General features: G+C 42.3%; 1 protein-coding gene and 1 long non-coding RNA gene across 12 annotated transcripts in view; one reads left to right on the top strand and one right to left on the bottom strand.

Annotated features, from left to right (window-relative positions):
- Positions 1–22635, bottom strand: part of ENOX2 (ecto-NOX disulfide-thiol exchanger 2) — a 68102-nt gene extending 45467 nt beyond the window's left edge. For 8 of the 11 annotated variants that reach the window (XR_003254586.1, XM_026072103.1, XM_026072104.1 and 5 more), the window contains exons 1-2: positions 14718–14772; positions 3287–3430 (exon numbers count right to left, since the gene is read on the bottom strand). Coding sequence is in view for 9 of the 11 variants with exons in the window: in XM_026072103.1 (XP_025927888.1) it covers positions 3287–3430; positions 14718–14769 (196 nt within the window). In the remaining 2 variants the exon portion in view is untranslated. Of the gene's footprint in view, positions 1–1302; positions 1664–3286; positions 3431–4247; positions 4327–14717; positions 14773–22528 lie in introns of those variants that run through there. The other 3 variants (XM_026072108.1, XM_026072111.1, XM_026072109.1) reach the window with 3 other exon arrangements.
- Positions 22636–22769: 134 nt separating this feature from the next.
- LOC112969148 overlaps positions 22770–23138 on the top strand; it is a 9841-nt gene continuing 9472 nt past the window's right edge. The window contains exon 1 of the long non-coding RNA XR_003254589.1: positions 22770–22972. This is a non-coding gene — a long non-coding RNA (uncharacterized LOC112969148). The remainder of the gene's footprint in view (positions 22973–23138) is intronic.

Here is a 23138-nt window from a genome sequence, read left to right as displayed (position 1 = left end):
CCCCCCCCAAAACCGCACCACCACTTGCTTCACTTTTTACACTGGCCAAGCTTTATGCAACTAGCCAAATGTCCGCATTACATTTAGACTTAACCTACTTTTAAAATATCAACTGCACACATCTGTTTTTTCCTTATCTGACAAATCCCACCAGTTGGGGAGAAAACAGAATATTCTCTGAAATAGCTCCAATATGATGCACAATAGTCAGCACACTCTGAATATGCAACTCAGTCAAGTCAAATATGAGTAAAGGAAGCAGGAATAGAAAAAAAAACACACAACATCCGAAAAAAAGGAAAAGGCAGCTCTTTAACTTTTGGTGATGAAATCTAACTTCAAGCACAACACGTGTTTTTGTAATATGATCACTACCCTCAGTTCATAGGGGTTATGTTACAGTACAATTAGATAGGTGGTGACATAATAAGCATGATCTATAGCACATCATAGCCTTTCAGTGAAGGAAATATGTACTTAATTACAGTATCTGTTCACTGATTAGAGGAAATACCACCACCGTGGACTAAACAGATCATACTGTAACATGGGTTTCATTAGGATGATGTGCTCGCAGGGTGCTTTTCAGTAAGTCACAGAAACATGCTCAAGAGCAACCATTTTGTCTCAACATAAGAACCCTTACAAATTTAGTTCCTTTTGGACTTTTTGGACTTGTATTTGCTTTTGAGCACTAGAACAGGTTACCAGAGAGGCTGCGGAGTCTCCATCCTTGGAGATATTCAAAAGCCATCTGGACACAATCCTGAGCAACATGCCCTAGGTGACCCTGCTTGAGCAGAGGAATTTGACTAGATGATCTCCAGATGTCCCTTCCAATCTCAACCATTCTGTGATTGTATAAATTCTCTAATCCAAAACCTTATCTGTCTGCATACAGCATCTCCCTCAGTCATGTTTCAAGCAATCAGCTGTTGTGACCTGTGGCCCATTTTGCCTGAAAAATTAATGCTGAACTGTCCCAGTTTAACTAATGTGTTTTGGAAGAACTGGGCCAGCACTGAACTTTAGCTATCAACATTCATCTGGAAACAAGAGAGCACACAGGCTACTGCGTCACACAAGATGAGAGACAAACAGAGAACACAGAAGAACATAAATGAGTTTATGGAGTTAGTGGTTGCTATTACAAAAAAAAAAAGAAAGAAAAAGAAAAGAAAGCACCAACATGAAAGAGAAAATACCTAGGAGAAGGCAGCAACTCAGTAACATCAAGAATCAGCCCATTGCAAAAGGACAAAAGGTACACTGGGGTAGCGAGCATAACAGTGATTAACTTACCTATCTCAGGCGTACCTGTCCCTTTGGCATACTTGTCCCAGTCTGTTACCATATGTATTATCCAACAAATAAGACACCTGTACAGTATTCAAGATGTGCAAGCTCCTGCTCTCAGATCTCTGCACCCAGTAAAAGATGCCCAAATGAAAATAACATTAAGATTTCAGGATCACAGTCTGGGCAGCTGACTGTTGTGTTAACACAACCCATAAGTCTGCAAGGTTCCCCCTGACTGCAGAAGAACTGCCAGCACAGTTTCAGGATCCTGAAAGTCTGCGCTGTTACAGTATGCTGCATGGCTCAGCCTGAGGAACTTGGATAGTCACAGTTTCAGACAGCAACAATCAAATTTTGATGCTTAAAAAGCAGATCTGCGCTGAGACAATTCAACACAAGAGAAACACAGGTTGTCTGCTGCATGTGTGCTGAGCACATGCAAGCAGCACTTCAAACATTTATGGACCTCTAGGCATATAAAGGAAACACACAATATAATGAAAAGAATAAAATGAATTCCTGTCCTAACCAAGTGCAAACAGTCCTGGATGCCTACTTTAGGGCAAGCGAAAGTCCTAGTGGCTACATTTACATCATCTGTACTTCCAAGCTGATTGAAGGCTCTCTCAGGCTCAAATACATTTGATAGCACAGAAGTAGAAGTCACCCCATCCTTCCCAGAGGGAAAAAGGAGGCTCCCTTCAGAGTCCCTTCCTTGTCACAGAGGGAAGGCAGAAGAATTCAGAAATGAGGTTGCAGAAAGATGAATATAGCAGAAGTTCGTAGACTAGAAAAAGCTTACCACAGGTATTCTAGAGAGAAAAATGGAAAGCAATTGCAAAGAGAGAGTATTTCCTACAGACATTATAAAGGAGAGAGTTCATTTAAACACAAATGAGAAGAAGGGGAAGAGAGGGGAGGGAGAAGGACAGAGACATTAGAAGAACAGAATAAGCCCTCAGTCAAGAGACTACACTCCATACTCTCAAAGAGGCACCTCCCATGCTCTTACTACAGGCATCTCAACTGTTCAAAACCATCCATGAACAGTGCTGGACTATTATCTGAAAAGTTACAGATTTTCCTTCAAGTTTCCTTAAAGGATTAGCAGTTCAGGAGGAGAGCTGTACTTTCTTTCTATTCAGTTATATTTCAATCCCTCTTCCCGAAATCACAGCTTTGTACATTGTCTTCCTTCAGTGAGACAGGCTTTCTACAAAACTGTATCTCCGTATCTGGCCCAATTCTACACTACACTTCTTCCTCTTTTGCACATGATCTCTCTCTACAGATGAGTCACATTGATATTTACATGAAGCATCTAATTTATCATCTTCATGGCAAGAGCAGATACCACGTCTCCCCAATCACATTGATAAGCTGCAGTTTTCAATCATAATATAAATCTGCAAATACAGTATTCAGTCCACTTTTTTCCAATCACTCTAACAAATACATGGAAACTTTCTTAGATATCAACTTCTGTACGACTCCTAGTTCTGTTACCATTATAACATCAGAAGTTATTATCGTCTATTCAACCATCTGCTTTTATTACATTATCTTAAAGTCTAATGTCTCCAGTCACTCAGGCTGCTCTGCCTTATAGCTACTATCTTTCATCACAGATATGCTTTTAATATTGAGGTATTGTCCAATTAGAGAAAAGGACAAATCTCCTGGGATAAGTGTAGAGACTCCACAGTGCTAAAAAAAAAAAAAAAAAAAAGTTGTTTTTCTTTTCTGAAGGAACAGCAACGGGCACTCATCCAAGGCCATGAAAGCCTGGAATCAAGAATACTGTAAACAGGAGTTAGCACCTGCAGAAGAAAAAGATCTGCCCTTGGGGATGTACCTGACCAGAACTTTTTTTTCTCCAGCTATAGAGCACATTCTGCTTTAATGTCTTTCCACCGCAGCTGGTTTCAGTCTATACTTAAGTAGTTGCCTTCTCTATTGCCAACCACTGAGTTTCTACATGGCTCACCTGGAGGAATGTTTGCTCTCTTTCTCTTCTTGCTTGGGTCACCTCCATTCTCAGCTGGGCTATCTGACACCCGAGGGCCAGTTGCATTGCTGAACTGCAGAGGTTTGTTGTTATTGGCGGGATCAAAGGACAGCTGGTTTAAGCCTGAAAGAGAAATACATTCAGAGACTTTCTTTAAACTAGTTTGTGATGCTTCAGGATCGCAGTAATAAAAATAAAAAATAAAAAAATAATTTTAAAACATCCAGTCCCAGATACAACAAGCCCTTCAGGCCGCTGGAAGGATTTTAACTCCTGTTTATTCTCCCCAGCTACACTTGATCTTGATATTACACTGATGTAAGTCTAAAACATTACTCAAACATTACAGAATCACAGAACAGTTGAGGTTGGAAGGGACATTTAGAGATCAAGTCCAAACCCCCTTGCTTAAGCAGTGTTAGCTAGAGCACGTTGCCCAGGACCCTGTCCAGCGGGCTTCTGAGCATCTCCAAGGATGGAGTCTCCACAACATCTCTAGGCAACCTGTTCCAGGGCTCAGACAGCCTCACAGTAAAGAAGTTTTTCCTCATATTCAGATGGAACTTCCTGTGTTTCAGTTTGTGCCCATTGCCTCACGTCCTATCACTGGGCACCACTGAAAAGAGTCTGGCCTTGTCCTCTTGACACCCTTCCTTTAGATATTTCTATACATTGATAAGATTCCCTTTCAGTCTTCTCTTCTCCAGGCTAAACAGGCCCAGCTCTCTCAGCCTTTCCTCATAAGAGAGATGCTCCAGTCCCCTAATCATCTTTGTAGCCCTTCGCTGGACTCGCTCCAGTAGCTCCATGTCTCTCTTGTACTGGGGAGCCCAGAACTGGACACAGTACTCCACATGTGGTCTCACCAGGGCTGAGTAGAGGGGAAGGATCACCTCCCTCGACCTGCTGGCAATTCTCTTCCTAATTCAACCCAACATACCATTGGCCTTCTTGGCCACAAGGGCACATTGCTAGCTCATGGTCAGCATGTTGTCTACCAGGACTCCCAGGTCCTTCTCCGCAGAGCTGCTCTCCAGGAGGTTAGCCCCCAACCTGTCCTGGTGCATGGGGTTATTCCTCCCCAGGTGCAGGACTTTGCACTTCCCTTTATTGAACTTCATGAGGTTCCTCTGTGCCCATCTCTCCAGCCTGTCAAGGTCCCTCTGAATGGCAGCACAGCCCTCTGGTGTATCAGCCACTCCTCCCAGTTTTGTATCATCAGCAAACTTGCTGAGGGTGCATTCTGTCCCTTCATCCAGGACATTAATGAAGAACAGGATTGGACCCAGTATTGACCCCTGGGGTATACCGCTTGTTACTGGCCTCCAACTAGACTTTGCATCACTGACCACAATCCTCTGAGCTCTGCCACTGCTGGTCATCTTTGACACTCTGCCAGTGTGTTGATACCCTTATTTTAAGAACCACTAAGGTAGTCAGAAGAAGGTAGTCAGAAGAACAGAATGCCCTGAGTCACTTGGCTTCTTTATCAAAAGATCAGATTTACAGATAAGTTAGGTTTATTCAAGAACAAAACTAGATAGATTTACTTCATTTAATATGGGTCAAAGATATAAGAACAGGACAGTTAAGATTATACATACCACTGAGATCCCCTTTGCTTGTTTTTATGTCTTGGACAGCTCCCACCTCTTTTCTCCTACTGTAACCTCTACTCCATGCTAAAACCTCCCAGCTGAGGAGAATGGCTGCCTCTTCCCTTTCTCCCTCAGCAGTGAGGAGAGGGTACTAAGCAAGAGCTATATGATTTTTTTAGATGTGGTTAGCACAGCTCAATACTAAGAAACCACAGAAAACTTGGTTTCGTATCCAAAATTTGCTGTAAACAGACTCCGATAGCAGGCTATATGTACGCTTTAGACAGAGCTGTCCATCCTATGAACAGCCATCGTCCACCTTAAGAGTTGAGTTACCCACAGAATTTTGGCAAATACTAACATAATTCACATTTTCCTTGCCATTTCCTCCATCAGGATCCTTCCTAGAAGACCTGGAACTTCTAGTCCTCGCCTTTAAAATCTCTACATATTTATACAAAGGCCCATAAATACCAGAGTAAGGTTTCAAAAATAAAAAGAGCTTTTTAAAATTTTCATTTTAAAATTTCATTCAAAACACATTTTGAAATATCAAAATACTCTGAATATTCCTCAAAAATTCTTTTGCTGCACAGAGATATTTTTTGCACTTCCTGAAGGTTTTGAGTCCCCCCATTCCCAGCGTTCCCATCTTTACATAGGACAAGGTATTTCAGCATTGGGTCTGAGCATCACAAGAAATATCTAACAATATGCTTACCATATGCCTAAAGCAAAAGCAACAGTTAAAGATTAACTGTGAGGAGAAATATGATAAAGCAGAACAAAAGCTGCAAACAGGAAAGCAAACGCTCGCTGGTGCGGTGGCTGTTACGTTGCCTCCCAGCCCTGCCACAAATATCCAAGCACTCAAGTGAAACACATGGCTAAAGTCTGGACACCCACATTCACAAAGTCTCAACAGGTGAGCAGTTATGTCAGAGAAGAAAAGTGACTGATTTAGTGCAAAAAATTCTTACAGTTAGCCAGACTGTCAGTTAACAAAAAAAAGTTGCAGTGGGAAACCAAGCTGCTCTAAAGGATACAAGCACCACACATAAAGTGAAGTTGCAGAAAACTGAGAAAGTGAAGCAGTAAAAGGAAGAAATCCAACAGTAAAGCCAACAGCATAAATGTGGCCCTGACAGATTTATATAATCTGGTAACTGTAGTCTTCAGACTGCTTCTCCTCCTGAAATAGCTTCTTAGGAATTTATTTCCTGACATCCTCCAGTCTGGCTGACCAAAGTTGTAATTACCTTTTCCTGAAGCTTACAAGGCCAGATCAAACTAAATGGTTTTTTTGTCTCAGGAATCCTCCTGGAGTCACTCAAGTAAAGATCTAAAAGGCACCTCAGATACCCAAATCAGGATCAAGTAAAGCATCAGCACAAGCGACAAGAAATAATCCAAACCCATTAACCCATAAATCCATTATATCTCTACATTTCAGTTTTCTGCACAGTTGAACTCACATACCTGAGCCCGCACCCAGGTCTGAACATCTAAGCATTCCCAAAACCAAGATTCCCAAATTTGCAAATCAGGATGGAACAGCATCCAGCCTCTGAGGTGTTGGACAGGCCTGAAGCTGCACACCACAAGCACCCTAACACTGAGTCCAGATGACAGCACAGCCACAAGGGTGGCATTCAGTTCAGGACGAGACGCCTACATTTAGGAGCGCACATGTAAATAACTACCAGCACAGGAGATGTCTGCCCTCCCATTACAGATGGATGGAGCTCTGATCAACTCAGCACAGCCTACAAATCAATTTAGACTCACCCTAGAATAAATAGCTACAGACTAATAAGCTGAATCATATTCTAAACACTAATGATTGGACTGGCTAGATCTCCTTTGAACAGAAGAGTTGTTTAGATATTAGGTATCTAAATCGATATCTACATGAAAGCCAAAATTTAAACACCAAATCTTGAACCAAACACCAGTCTTGCTTTCAAGACTATTTAGCCATTTTCTACAGACTACAGTGCTTTGAGTGCTTACGCTGAGTGGTAGATCTCTTCAGTGGCCTCTTCAACATCCCCAAGGTGTTCAAGTCCTCATCATCTACTTCCTAGCAGGCAAGAATCAGGTGATTCAAATCTCACTCCTCCTGTCAAGGTACATCACTACATAACCAAGGACAGAAGCTTAATGGAGGCAGAGAGGAACCAGGACAGTCACCATGGGGAACAGAAAAACCTGGATTTCAGTCTCTGCTCCCATCCTCACTCCTCTGAGCACCCTAAATAGTATGCTACACCTTTAGGCTTCTGCAAAAGCTTGGGTGCCTAACTTCCATTTACCAGCATCACCCTACCACAGCCAATTAGTCATTAAAGTGGTTACCAGATCTCTGTGAAAGATCTTATTTATCAGGTCCTAGAAATCAGAAGATGTATGGGAAAACTCAGTTATGAAACAACAGAAGAAGAAAAAACTACAGAGGAACACAGCCTGTTGATGTATAATTGATACAGTGAAAGTGAGGAAAGGAATCAGGTTTTTTGACACAAGGAGGCATGTAAATTAGAGCGCTTTAAAGCACCAAGACAGCTTTAAAGAAATATGCACACGGCACAGTTCGAGTTATAAAAGGACATGTTTGAGGAAATATTGTTTGGAGCTTTTCCTAAGACCACAGTTGAGCATTTCTGGGGAAGAATAAAATAAAATTGATATTACTGAAGCCCAATCAAGTTAGGAGGCAAAAACTGTCTGTTCCACCTTAGTTAGGGGGCAGAGGGAAGCAGCCATCACAATTTGGAGTTAGGCCCCATTCAGACATGGGCAGGGGGAGGCTTTAATGGACTAAACAGGGCAAGACTGGGGGATCTCTAGGGAGTATCCTGAAACAGAGCAAAAAGGCAAACAGGTCCTTAAATATCCAACCATTATACACAGGAAGAAAAGCTTATTATGCAGATTTGAACTAAATGGGACTGCTGAAGTAAAACTGCTGCAATTTCCAATGTATATCCTAACTCAAGGTATTAAACCCATTTCAGGATAATTCTGGCCTAAATCACCTTTTAGATAATTGCCATCCACAGATTGGCGGTGGCCAAAACGCAGATGATGGTCAACAAATTGCATTTAGATGCCAACAGACAGCAGTCCCAACCCTTTATGGTTCTCTAAAATGGTCTGTTTCTCAAAACTAGAGGTAATGAGAAAAAAGGATTTTGTAAACAATTCCAAATAACTTTACCGGAGGCTTCAGAAATGCAGTCGTTCAAACATGAGGTAAATATGACAATAATCACAGCAAATTTTAGAGAGTAGCTACATTGCCCTTCACTGAGCACTGAGTTTATTATTCCATCTTCTATTCAGCACTTGCAGGGATGCAATAATGAAGGGACACTAAAACATTTGGTTTTATTTATCTTTGTCTCAGCAAACCCACTGTAAATGAAAAGTCAATGCCAAAAAAAAAAACCTCACCTTTTCCAGGAGCAATGAAGAGTGATAAAAATAGATGTAGAGTGATAAAAATAACTGTATTTCTACTAAAGTATGCATATGTTCTTGGGGGGGGGGGGGAATGAATCAGAACAACTATAGGAGTATCAAAGATGACAACCATGCTGTCTCAATGTATTGATGGGCTGAGACATGGTAACAATTTATACCAAACCATTCTTTAGACATACTGAAAGCCAGAGGCAGCTTCGCGATTTCTGTTCTAGAGGATTCCACTTCCAAGAACTTGTTAATAAATATSGTTGTTGTGTACAGCTGTAAATAGACAGGAGAGTGCATACAGAGAGCCTAAAAGGAGCTCTCCTCTTAGCTGCTGAAAGGTGAGAATGCAGGAAGAAGCCAAACAAATAAGCACTACTCAGCTGGCAACAACAATAGTTATGCCTAACTATGCAAGATGCTTACAACGCTGCTTCTTAAATACCCCAAAGTCAAAATATCACTGAGGTCATGAGGGCTCAGGAAAACAAATCATGAACACAGTAGGTTAAAAATAGAGAGGCTGTGCACAGCAAAGAAATAGCGAGAACAGAAAAGAAGCGATTGTAAGGTTTACCTCTATTATCAAGCTGATCTAAGAGGCGAGATTAAACTCATTTCACACAGGAGGGCAGAGGGAAGAACGGGAAGCAAACAGCAAGCTAGCCAGGTACCACCAGTATCTGGCCTCACATGGACAGACATTGTGGTCTGGCTGTAGAAGACAACATACCAGACAAGCACTCAGCATTAACCAATAGCTTAATGTTAATGCATACCACTTAGGGGATTACTTTTGAAACCACTAAAGAGCAAAGGCAGCTATTTACTGCAATTATTTCCACCAGTTTGAGCTAGAATGTTTGATTATGCTCTGGGGTAAAGGAGGAGCACTTGCATGCTCCATGCTGATGGCTGCAATCCAGAGACAACAGCCTCCAGCAGAGGCATGATAATAAGGTGCAGAAGTAGTGAAAAACTACTTAAATCCTTTGCAAAATTGTAAGTCTTCATTAACGTCCTTTGGAAAAACAAGACCCTTTAGCTATAGGCCAAACTGAGCTCTRTGGAGTGCCAGGGAAGTTCTCACACCTATACACCAGCACCACAGCCAGTTAGTCCATGAGTCAGTCATAATAACAGCCTGACCCAACTTAACAGCTTGTGCCAGACCAGAAAGGAGGCAGCCCTGCTCCCAACTACCCAAAACGCCCCCTTCCACTCACACCAGCCTTGAGGCTTGCTGGAACTCTCATGAGCCAATTCAATTCACCACCCTGGCAGAAATGAACACACTTGTTAGCAAGTGGATAATTTTCTGCTAAGATTAGTATATCTAAGTTGCTCACAGAAGGCTCCAACACTAACCCAATTTATATAGGAAACAGCAGAAACAGACCTATAAATACTTCTAAGTACTTGGCATCAGGTCCCGTGACCCTGGCCATACAGCACCTCCCCATGGAAAATGAAGCCTATCCAGACCCTCAGACACTGGTATTAAGCATTCCCCCAAACACGGCTAGCTGAATAGCAATGAATAAATAAATAAATAAATAGGCACATTCCTGGAATTCACCAAGCCTTATGAAAAGTCCAAGAGCGCAGCTCACTAATTAAAAGCATTCCTGAGGATTTCTCATCCTGCTCACCTCCCATCCCAAAACATCAACTTGTTCACAATCAAATGTTTAAACAGCTGGCTAGGAGCAAAGGGGAAAGGCAGGCTGGTGCAATTCCAAAAMAAGAGTCTTGTATGGGTACAGGAACACTGGTGCCAGGACAGTGAATATACAGAGCTGGAAATGGGACTTGTATCTAAAAGACTGAAGTTCGTAACACGCAAGAGAATGAGGTAGATACAAGTGACAGCCAAATAAGTAATATGGAGACTTTCATTTACCTTCTGTTACTTGTCAGTGGCCTGGGCTGAGCAGCAGGCCAGAAAATGTTGGATGTCCACCCACAAAGATGACTATCTCCAAGGAAGAGCCACAGCAGGAATGCTGCAGTAACAGCTGTAGTGGAGTAACAGTCAGTTCTTCACTTGGACCTACTTATATCAAAGCAGTCACCCAAGTTTTTAATATTATGTCACTCAAGTCAAAACAAATCTTCCTTGCCAGCAAGAGAAGGCCTTCTGCAGAGTCAAAATAACTACAACCTTAAAAGCAGCACTGTCAACATTCCTACTGATATTAATTTGAAAGATCTAGGATATTCCAAACAAATTCACTGCTACTTTAAGTAAATATATAAATAAGCTTTCTTGGAATTAAAAAGGGAAATCAACACAACAAACTGAACTGGGCAGTGGGATATTCAGAAGTTACAGCTACTTCTGAACCCATGTGACAGGCACAGTCCACCTGCAAGCTGCCTGCATCAACCCCTGAAGTCATTCATTTCTTAGTCTATGTCAGTGTCCAGTTTCAGGTGTTGTTGCCTCAAAAGCCAGCTGAGGTCTGGAAGCATCATAAGAGATCTGTATGGTGCCACGTCTGAACTAATAATCCCAGCCAGACTCAAGCCATCTTTGTACACAATTAGTTCAAGTATCTTTTCACCCAGACAAGTCAAAAGCCATGCCTTTGGAGAGAGAGAATTTAATGAAAGACAGAATACCAAGAACATCCGAGAGAGATGGGCACAGGCCAGTAGGCTGTGAGCACCTGTCCTAATGAATTCTTGAAAGTGCTGTTATAAGTTTAACAACACAGACTTAGTATTAACTTACATGGTATGAAGAAAGCACAAAATAGTTGTTGTTAACAAAAGGATACAAAACCCTTAAAAAAGTGGCCACAAGTTGGACACTTAGAGAGGCGACTTAATTATCTAGATGTTGTGTTATCAAGGGTCCCTCTAGAGAGAGGAGGCATGTAATCCTCCATATCTTCAAGGTAGCTCTCTCTCTTCATTGACTATAAAGGGAGTCTTCATAACCACCTTTTGAACAGCTAAACTTAAGTATTATCTTTTAACACTAGGCTAAAAGTTGGTGTGATTTTGACATACTCCACTCTCCTGCTCAAGCACAACCATAAATCTCAAGATAAGAGCATCATCTTTAGAAGAGCGGATTCTTCCTGCAGCTTGAATATACAGGCATACTGACTCTAAACTGTGACAGCTGCTGCTCTGCTCCATTAAAAAAAAACAAACAAAAACAGACAATGCTATCCAAAAAATAAGCAGTAGTCTAATGCATCTCATGTCCTGTTGAATTACAGTGATCTGGGTTTGTTACACTACAAATTTCTCACTGCAGTATTTTACATAGTTTCAATTTCAGAGGCTTTTACAAGAAGCTATGGAGGTCTCTATAGAAGAGCAGTGTTTTCAGAACTCACACTGCTCTCAGGGCCTTGATAAAGAATGGCCCACTGTTAAAAATCTGAGCGCATACAATGTAACCCAGCCTTTCCTTCCAGTGTTATAGCCTTGGACTTCACTGAGATTCTTCCTTTTCACTCTTCTCACAGAGAGAAGCTTGGCCGGGGGGGGGGGGGGGGGGAACAACACACAGAAGAGGCTTGGGTTTGGGTATTTTGTTGCTGTTGTTTTTAAACCAAGTAAATTGATGAAACTACTTCCTGTTAGACTTTTTCAGTCACACTTACCATGGACAAGCAGTGCTGTCTGCATAATAATTTAGTTTTGTCAAGGTCACAGCCTCATCAAAAATGTAAGAAATCACATCGGACTAACTATTGAAGTCCGATCAATGGTTCTGAGTTTTCTGCTTTTGGACAGCTTTGTATTGGATGAAGACAAGGAATTGGAGCTCTGCAGTTACACAGTTTCCTGCTGTTCTAGATGACTCAGTACAGGCCTACAGATCCTCAGATCATCTAAACATACAAGCACTGACAGCTTAAGGCAGCCACTCAAGACTTTTTGCAAGCCAGGTCATCTCATAATAAACCAACCTACATATTTTCCCTCCAAAGAATACCCATATACATCGGAAGAACAGCAAGAACTGGTTTGCTAGCATGTGGACTAAGGCTTCAAACGCAAGCTTATGAAGCTGACTTTTGATTTAGTACTTAATAGGCAGCAAAAATAAAGTTAAACAGGCATAGTATGATCACAGTGTGCCATGCCAGGGATTTAACGTGCTGCTGCACTCTGAACAAGACAAGGGTAACAGAAGTCCTGCTGAAAACCCCAGAGCGCAGGATCAAGTCATGCCATCAAAAGGGGATGCACTTATAACTGTTGCGACATCGTCAAAAGAAATAAAAGGGCAACTTGAACAAGCTGTGCAACTGTACTTTTTAGAGCCTAAACCTTGGAAAGGCAGATATTACAAGGAAGAATAATGTAAAACCAAAACCAAGATGCTTACCCAAAAGCCACAGAGTAGGATTCAACCAACAAGTGGCAATGTGTCTGCAGCAGAAGATCTGGTCACCCTAGGCTCTCTTTACAATCAACCAACAGCTATCTGCACAGTCATAGCTTAGAGTACAATCCTTCTCATCAAGGAACATCTAAATCAGCCTATGTTTGGTCAAGGGAACTATGCCACAGGCAGCAGTAACAACTCTTCGTTCACTACAGAGCGAGACCAGAGCTACCAGCTCAGACTTGCTACCATGGGGGAAGTAAACCCCAAACCTACAGTCGGGCACCTCAAAACAGCAAAGCTGTTAAAAGAACATACCAACTGTGATGCATGACTTACATTACAATAGCCACAAACTTCTTGCTCAGTATGAATGACACAATAGCATGTGACATTGCTAATAGTATTCAAACAGTCCACCAGGAAAAGTAAAGCACAGTCTATGGGGCAAAAAGCATATACAGCAAAAACAAAGCACTCTTGGTTTCTGGTTCTTTGATAAAGAGGTAAARCTGAATAGAATATTTTAGATCACATTGCAGTGTCTTGCACTCCATCGATTAACTTCTCTCTTTGAAAACAGGACTTGAAACTACTTGGAAGTATCATTAGCATGTCTGAAGCCATCCCAAATGAATCAAAAGGCCACTCAAAATTTCAGATATGAATAAACAGCAGAGTGGACACCCACAAGGATTGGGAAATCCAATCATTCCCTTCTCCAGCAGTACATCCCAAAATCACAGAATAGTTGGGGTTGGAAGGGATCTCTGGAGATCTAGTCCCCCCCCCTTGCTCAAAGCAAGGTTAGCTAGAACAGGTTGCCCAGGACTGCATCAAGTCAGGTATTGACTATCTCCAAAGATGGAGATTCCACAATCTCTCAGGACAACCTGTCCCAGTGTTTCACCACCCTCACAGTTAAAAAAAAAAAAAAAAAAACTAACAGAATTTTCTGTGTTTCAGTTTGTGCCCTCCCTTGACCTGCTGGCAACACTCTTCCTAACACAGCCCAGGATGCCAGTGGCCTTCATTGCCACAAGGGCACATTGCTGGCTCATGGTCAACATGTTGTCCACCAGAACCCCCAAGACCTTTTCTGCAAAGTTACTTTTCAGCAAGTCAGCCCCTGGTCTGTCCTTGTGTATGGGGTTATTCCTCCCCAGCTGCAGGACTTAACATTTCCCTTTGTTGAACTTCCCGAGATTCCTGTCAGCCCATTTCTATCCATTTATCAAGTCTACACTTCATCATTTTGTCTATAAGGATGTTATGACAGAAAGTTACGGATCTACTACTACTACTAGGTGTTATCTTACAGTTGTGAAAGTTTCCCTGAAAGAGGAGTTCTACATAAATGGTGGATGCACCCCCAAGTCAGTAACACTAGCTGAAGGGCAGGTTATTCCAGAAGCGTGTTGATAGCCCCATTCAGAAAGTTAACTCTAAGCCATAAGCATTACAGCTTTGGTATCAATCTTTACAATAATACTACATTTTGAGGTTTCCCTCAAAAAAAAGGAAAAAAACCCCCAGAAAACAGAAAACAAAAACAACACTCCTAGGACAATTCTCAGCTTTGCTATGTTCAGCCACCTTTTCTCCTGACAGGTCTTCTACAGAGACAGATTCCTGTCAACCCCAAGTGTGAGAGARCAATCACAAGTTGTCCTCTCTACAGTACATCTAACCCCTCATGTTGCCCAAAACCACACAGAGAACAAATAATGAGGTTATACACAATATTTTTGTTACTGATCTTTGTCTCTGAAGTCCATAAAGTTACAATCATTTTGATGTACAACGGTCTAATTCATGAATAAGATACCCCTTTTTGGTCTGAATACTGAATTTTAAGTAAATCACGTGCAGAACTGCCAGATGTTCAGCAAAGATCATAGCAAAACAGACTATGGCTTAAGCACAATCACACAGYATCTCGCAAACACTCAGGAAGACAGAGATGATGTTCGTATATAATCACCTTTCCATTTTCCCAGCCTGACAAAAGGTTTCACAGTTTGGGTATACAGCATAACCTGAAACAGAAACATTAACATTAACCTGGTCATTCATTCCACTGGGGCAGAAAATAACTTCCTTGCTCAAAGCTGGGGCATGAAAGCTCAGAGTTGTTCAGCTGTCCATACCAAAGCAGAGAGAGTGTGAACCAGAAGATGAGAGATAGGAGAGGAAATACCAGAATGAAGCACCCTCCTTCCTGGTAAAAAGCAGAAGCAGCAGCTAGAACCAGAAACCATAGTCCTAAGCAAATAACTGGAGCAAGAGGAAAGGAGGTGCCTGGGACAGCAAGGAGAAGTTTTGCCAATGGCAGTGGGGTGGAAACATCCCTAGGCACTGAAAGCTTCTAGGAACAACGTCATGAGGTGCAGTACCTATCTATCACAGGCAATACATCATATAAATCCTCTCAAAAAATGACCTAAACCTAGCTTAGAGAGTAGACTACCCCTCTGTGAGGGGTAGATGGAGAACTCATACAAACTGCCCAAGGGTAGCTGTAACATAAGTTACAGTTCAGGGGTTTCTTTGAAGTCAGGTGAAGTCCAGTGACATCAACAACTATCTAAAGGGCGAGGACATGTTCAGCTCAGCATCACTTCACCAAATGCATTTCTGATTACCAAGGTCCATGCAATAGCTGTGAGAGATGTGGGGACAACACAGCGAAAACATCATAAAGACAACTGGAGACACTGCAATCCTGCGACAACGGACCACAGGCTTGCTCCAGCCATTTCACAAATATCCCACTTCCAAAAAATTTATTATTTATGGACTCTCCATTAAGCGTAATCTGATATGCTCTCTAACAGATGCAACATTTGATCCCTAGACGTGAATGTGGCAGCATTTTTGTGCTGGTATAAATTCACGGTGTCAGATTAATGCTCAGCTGCGACCACAGTGCATGATTAAGGCACTAGCGCTAGGAACCCAGACCCAGATTCACTGTGTCATCAAGCCAGGGCTTAAGCTGTGCTATTGCAATTTTTTGTGGAGCCACATCAAGATCAGATCAGTAAAGAGGTCAGAGTTAAAATCCTCATTTTGCTCCTGCTGGAAGGGTTTGGCTTTTGGGGTTTGTTTGTTTTGGATTTGTTGTTTTTCTCCAAACTCAAACCATGTAACAGTCATATCCTACCGAACAATCCCAAAACAGCTACATCATACAATGAGGGGACAAGAATATGAAAAAAAGCTAAAATTACTATAGTGCCCATAGGTTTCTGGAACAAGAGATTCACTTTCCTATAGCTTTTTCCCCAACCAATACGTCAGAGACAAATGATGCACTTACTTAGATAGTGCTGAGGTGGCAAATATATCTCCTAATGCAAGGATTCACAGGAAGGAAAGATTTAAGGAGCTAAAATGCTATTGTTTCAGTACAAGTCTGAAAACATACCAAACCAGGTGAAGAGAGAAGGAATGTTAGCACCCTGACTGCAAAAATTCATTCCAATTTATTGCTTTTTTTCTTCCAAATCTATCTTTTCCCAACAGAAGAATGGTTTTAGAGCTACCCTTCTCATTGCATATACTCTTTTATTGTGCCTAGACATCTTCAAAAAGGTAAAAATAAGACTTTCTTGGTTTTAAAGCTAACCTTTTGCATCTACAACTTAATCACTATATGCAAAGCACATGTTGCGAGTGCTGTGGAAGAGGAGCATGCTATTATCTTTGAGCAGACTCAGACTAGATTTCTCTAAGTCAGAAATATTCAGAAGCTACAGAAACTGCAAGCTGATAAGATCATTAACTGCAACTTTATTTTTTCTTTGCAGGCACAGGGTAAAACCAGACTAGCTCCTTCACAAACTAGAAACAAAAATGAATTTATTTTTTGTGTGGTGTTGTTTAGGATCAGCACTAGAGAGGATGCAGTTAACCCACACACGATAGAGCCTGGTAAGTCCTCCAAACAAGGACTTCAGCGTCCTAAGAGCTACTTTCATAGGCACTTTCCCCTGTGTTGTTCCAGGCCCTGTGAGCARAGGAAGCCAGAAGCTGCTGCTGCCATACACAGCAGCCAGTTACTGACAGTCTGCTCGGTCTATAGAAACAGTCTGTGTGTAGACACTTACTTCATGATACACCTCTGAGCCTTCATGTGAGCAGCTATGATTGGCAGTAATTCCGTATATACAGGTATCTTCTATTCCCAAGAGCCTGGGGAGAGCCAGCACAAAGGCACTTACCAGCCATCAGCTGGAAGCTGGCTGGGTCTAAGTGACTCAGGGCAGGCAGCCTAATCACCATCTGCAAGTGTCTGGGACCTTCCAAGAAGGCAGGAGCTATCATCCACAAGTCCTTCTTCATTGGGCATGTACAGCACATCCAACACTGAGAAGCATGACATCTCAGGAAAGCTTTGCTCTCACTTCTCCAAGACGGAGAAGAAGTAACTGACCAGCAGGAGAAAAGAGTAGCATTAAGAAGTGGGCAACTGAGGTAGCATTAAAAAGAACAGAAGTAGTATTAAAAAGTGGGCACTTTGCCCATTGCTGTCCTGCAGTTTGGAGTTTGCTCCAAGAATAAATCAAGCCAGAGAAAAGTCTTCCAATACATGTTGGAGTATATTTTTCAATAGCTGAAATACTAGAATTGGGTGTTATTAAACCCCTCATTATGTCAATTTTCCACCCTACAATTGGTAAATACCATAGACAAGCAACCACTTTCAGCATGGATTGCCTCTGTTATACCGTTTCTCTGAACTGCCATTCAGCTTTAACTTTCAATCCATATCCCGCAGGATAGAGAGAACATGCACAGAAGAAAGCTGAAGTTGCAAAAACACTCCTCTCCCAAGCACAGAAAAGGATATTGAAAGCTAGAAGAATCAATCAATACAGCTATGCGGATAGTCCACAGCATAAGCACTTTTCCTTTGCTCTGACCTTAACAAAGCATCCTTGGCTATTTTGAGGTGGTCGACTTGGGAAGGAAGGGACCAGCACAGGAGTGGACTTCAGAGTTACACTGAAGCTCTCTGGAGAGTCAGCTGGGAAAAGCAGAAATAAGCAGAGCCAGTAAATTGCAGTGAAGTGCCATGCAGAAGCTAAGAGGGAATAAAATAGAGCTTTTGATGAATGTCAGACTGGTGTCAGCAGTTCGAGAGAACCACATACGGCACAGGCTTTAGCGCACCCTTCACCTCCAGGCATAGCCAGTCTCTCCAAGGATTTTCAGAAGAACATACTTTTAGAAGCAAAGTATCAGGAGTTGCCACAGTGCAGTGACTAGACCCATCAACTGGATTAGAAAATGTCTTAATTCCTCACTAGGAAAATGGATTGAAGAAAAAAAAAAAGTGATGCTTAAAGATAAGTAGGAAATAACTATCAGCATGTCTTCCTCAAACAGCAGCATCAGGAACAGCAGGTTTCTGCAGGAGGTCTTTACATCTGGAAGTAGATGCTGAGTTGCACCTATTCACATTTTAAGGCATATGGCAATCTCCTGCTGGTACTAAATAGCATTAATACTGCACCGACTTGCCTATCACTTTAGGCAGACATTGATTTGGGTCTGTGCTGATGCTATATATGGCTGTAGCTTTCACAGCACAGGTTTAGAAAGGGCCTGAATAGAGACAGGAAAGATCTGAATGTTTCAGGCATAAATCAAGGGAAGTATCTATCCTTACTGCGTCCTGTGCCAGGGCCTTGACAGTACTTCGTTTTCCAACTACAAGCTCCTGCTAACAGAACTTCGCCATTTAGCTTTATTTACATTAAAGATCAGGAAAAAAAAAGAAAAAAAAAAGAAAGAAAAAATCACCTTATTTTTAATTGAAAAGCACTGTTTTTACACATAATTCTTCTTACCAACAGCTGAACATGCTGGCAACATTTCTACCCACAAGGTGAGTTTATACAGCTCATTGTACCTGGGCTTTTATGGCAGGACCACTTAAAACAGTACCTCAACAAGGTTTACGCTTCAAGATTTTGCAAAACAAACTTCCCTGATGGGTTTATGAACATTCAATCAAGTGACAACACAAGCTCTGTCCACAAGTGCATGCTCTAACAGCAATCTTGTACTACTGTCATTTGGACTCTCAAACATTTCCTGATGTCCATCTAGTTAATAATAAAGCAGATACACAGATCCATGCCCCAAAAACTCAAAAAAAATAGTGAGCAGAACCCTGCCTTCCATATACCTAAAAACATTTTTTAATCTCACATTTAAATAGCATATATAGATTATACCACCAACCAAGCTTTTGTTTCACTTGCATCAAAGAGAACTTAAGAACGGAGCTGACACAGGCTTTACTATAAATATGGATTTACCTTTTGCCAACATTGGCAAATATTTGAAACAAAAATTGTTCAACCTGAATAGCAGTCCCTTTTTTGCATGTTTAGAAATACAATTTAGAAAAACTAGATGCTAGAATGCAAACTGCTATCTGTACTACCTACCTAAAGAAATGCACTCCAGAAGAAACTGAAATACATCCCACATCTCAAACTGCAACAATCATATAGAAGAAAAAGACAAAAGAAAACTGCAAGGAAAGGAAAGGAAAGGAGAGAAGAAAAATAACAAGGCTCTGAAGTTACATTTTGAATGTAAAACCATTTGCTTTCTGAGCCGACTTCCCAAGTTAGAAACTACTACTGGGATTGTGCATTCTTTTCTACTGTACTCCTGACTTAAATGTCATGGTTAGAGCTTTATAATTATTAGTTTAACAGATAAGCATTTGATTTAGAAGATTCCTAAGCATACTGAAGCAGCAGTCATGCTTTTGATAGCTATCTTGTCAATCCCATATAATCCTATATTTTAACAACGCTCACCTAGAAAGTATCACAGAAAAAACACACTTTCAAGAAAAGGAGACAAAACATACTTTACCTGTGTACTGTACCAGAAACATGGCAAGATGCTGATAATATTTAAGTATTTCAGCCAGTTTTCCTGCCACTCCCAGCTTTTTAAATTTTTTTTAAACGGTGGAGTTAACAGTTCAGGTCCTACACAAGGCTTCTGTTTTAGCTCAGCTCAATGCAAGCCACTGAGCTCCAGCACTGAGCACAAAAGGAAGGCGGATCCTAATGACAGTAAAACTACTACTTCACTTCCACAAAAGCAGGCAGTGAAAACCCTGGCATCAAGAGCATACACAGGTTGGGACTAGAGCTTACAAAGTGCTGCCGCATATGTTACCATCAGTCTCCAATGAGTGACACTTATAGGCTGATTCTTGAACGTGGGGGAAGGAGGAGAAAGAGCAGGTGGAGAAGTGATTAGCAGTATGTACATCTGAATTTGCAAGGGATTTCATACATCAATGCTTTAAGCACTGGCATGCAGTTAAATAAACCTATTTGCATGCCTGAGATTAGTTGCCTTTGCACAGAAAGATTAAGTTCCAGTAATCCTTGAAGATAAGAGGCACACAGCTCACTTCCCTTCATTCTGGAAGCTCATACTCAAAAGAAACATTAACTTCAGACAAGCTAATTATTCTAGCAGGGCACTGTAGGAAAAACGAAGTTATGTTCTTTGACGACATGATATTCAGCCATACTTAGGTAATACTGTCGTGTTTCCAAATAAATGGTGTCTGTTCACCGATCACAGCCAATGCAGAGGCAAAAGCACAGAGACTTGACCAAGTCACATATGAGCTGTGTTGAAGTAAAGATTTTGGAACATTTTGGTTTAGCATTGTACAAACCACCCCCCCACCAAAAAAAAAAAAATCAAAGGAAAAAAGTTTCTTTACCAGGGTGTGTATACATGTTTACAGATACACAGACACACAATAGTCTTTGCTTCCCTGGGATGCACCAGTCCTCACAAAGCCTGTATGCCCTACTCACCCTGCCAGCTTGCTACATATTCCACAGCACAGAGCATTCTTAGGATACTCGAATCACTCAACCAAACCACCTTCCCTTTCAACCCAGTGTCCAGAAATTGCTCAGCACTAACCCTTGGATTTAGAGAATGTATATAGCTGGTACTCCGGAAGCTAAGGTGTACAGCACCGAGCCTCAAGGCTCAGAAAGGAGTCTACTTAATCATAGACAGTTCATAATTCAAGCATCCAGATCCCTCCCAGTAGAGACAGAGATAAAAGGACTCTCTCCAGAGGCCATCCCGCCAATGTCACTCACAGTATGCTCCGAAAGGAATTTTTGTAAATTTTGCCTTTGTAAAAATGCTCAAAGGCTCAGATTTTGATCAGAAATACATCTAGGAAAGGCTCAGAGCAGATGTCTATCTCTGTCTACACCGGTTTTAATTTCTATTACCTCAGCAGAATTCTTTAGAAGCAGATCTGTCGCTCTCTATTGATAAAGGGATGCTAGACTAATGGAAACTCTGACACAGACTTACTGCAAAAAAAAGAGAGACATGTCCCAGTGAAAATGCCAGTAGAGCCAGTAGCAAGAATCATCACAAAATCCTACTGCGAAAGCTAGGACTGCTCCCCAAACAAGGGCCTTGTAGAGGGGCAGAAGCAGCCTACAGGCTGGGAGACAGCCACAGAAGCAGGGTGAGGACCAGAATGGCTAGGTCTTGGCTGACAGAAGAGCAGCCGGATGTTGTGGGAAAGCACCACTTTGGGATGGACACATTGGCACTGGAAGAATGTCAGCAGAAAAGTTGGGGATTAGGACAGAAATCTCACACCATCTTTGGAAGGTATACAGGATGCCTCTCYAGCAACACCTTATCTTTGAAATTACTTGGGGCTTGAACTTCATCCCTTCCATGAGCTAAAGTCACTGACACCAAGAACATGACCTTAAACTAAGAAACCTGACCTTACAGTGGCTCAGACAGAGCTTTCAGCAGCTTCACACAAGAGGCTTTTTAATTAGAAATTACTAAACTCCTCAAATATAACATTAAGAAACAGAAAAAGCAACTAGTCACCCTCCAGAAAGGGAAAGATATGAAAGGCTGAAGTAATAAGGAACCAAAGTTTGCTGGACAAGCACCTACCTCAGATTGCAGCACAGCAATGGGATGGCACATTACACGCTAAGGGAATGTTCTACAAGCCTGAAAAATACAGTGTCTAATTATTGGAGCTGTGCAAGCAAAATACTGGGGAACTAGAAAGTGGCTGTGTGTGTGCAAATCTGTCACAGTCAGAGCATTTTTAGGGATTCGGGCCCCTGGAGAGTTAAACACCCACTTTTGTCTGGTTACTGGTATGAGTGTGCTCAAATCTAACAGCATTTGCTACGCACAGTGTTACCTTAAAAGAACAGACCCAGCTTGAGTATGTACAAGCTGAGGTATGTGGCTGGGCAAGGCTGAGTTTGTCAGGTATCCAGAAGAGACAAGAACATAACCAGTTACAGCTAGGAGGTGAGAAGCTGCCATCACCTTTCCCCCGACCTCATAGACCAGCCGTTCTTGGAGAGCCAGGCTTGTGTAAGAGGCAGCCAGGCAAGCAATTTCTTTACACTTCACCAGCTTTTAAAAACCTGCCTGTAGACCCCATCTGTGAGAATCATCATCCTTCATTTCTCCCCCCATTTTGATTGTTTAGTTCAATCTCCACTGAAGCAAAAAGGCAGTATGGAGACTTCAAATAAAACATTAAATAAACCTTCCAAAACAGCTTTCCCTCTCTCCCCCACAAAACATCAAGGAACTGACTACTAGAGATATCACCACCAGCAAGAGTTCTCTTGATACTCTAAAAATTTCCAAATGATTGCTGTGTGCTCTGTGCAAAGCCATGCTTTTGCCTGGGACAARCACACGCTGCAAAGAAATTACCACACATGACGACAAGGCCATCTCTTCCACCTAGCGTTTCTGGGCTGCGGCTCCTCAAACACACCGTAAAGCGGGCCACAGAAGAAAGCTGCTTGCAAGCAGCCTTGCACTGCAGTCCACCAGCTTTCAAGCCGCGACAGGGTGACAGTACTGCTTGAAATGCTGCAGCAGTAGAATTAAAAAAAAAAAAAAAAAAAAACTTGGGGAAGAGAAAGACAACAGCCGCCCCCTGCTACCTTCTCTCCATTTTGTAAACGAGGGAACCTGCAAAAACAGATTTCCCGGCAACAAAAGTTAACCCCGCAGGTATTTCTTCGTAGGACAGCGAGCAGCGCAGACGTGCACAGACAAGAACAGCACTGGACACACCAGCGCGACTGCAAACCAGCGGCGGCAGCGGGGCCGCGGCCGACCTCTTCTCGGCGCTGTGCGGGGCCGCAGCAGGTAGGCGCCGCGCAGGGGGGCGCTTAGCGCCCGCGAAACGCTGCAGGGTGAAACCGAAGTCGAGGCCGGGGCAGCGCCGGCGCCTCGCTCGCCACGGCTCGGCCCGGCAGGCAGCCCCCGGCGGGGGCGGGCACCGGCCAGGCCCCCTCCCCCGCCCTCGGCGGGC

This window comes from Apteryx rowi, unplaced genomic scaffold (assembly GCF_003343035.1).
Source record: "Apteryx rowi isolate R43461 unplaced genomic scaffold, aptRow1 scaffold_338, whole genome shotgun sequence".
NCBI lineage: Eukaryota > Metazoa > Chordata > Aves > Apterygiformes > Apterygidae > Apteryx > Apteryx rowi.
The sequence above is the reverse complement of the archived record's forward strand: the minus strand, read 5'-3'. Positions and strand labels throughout refer to the sequence as shown.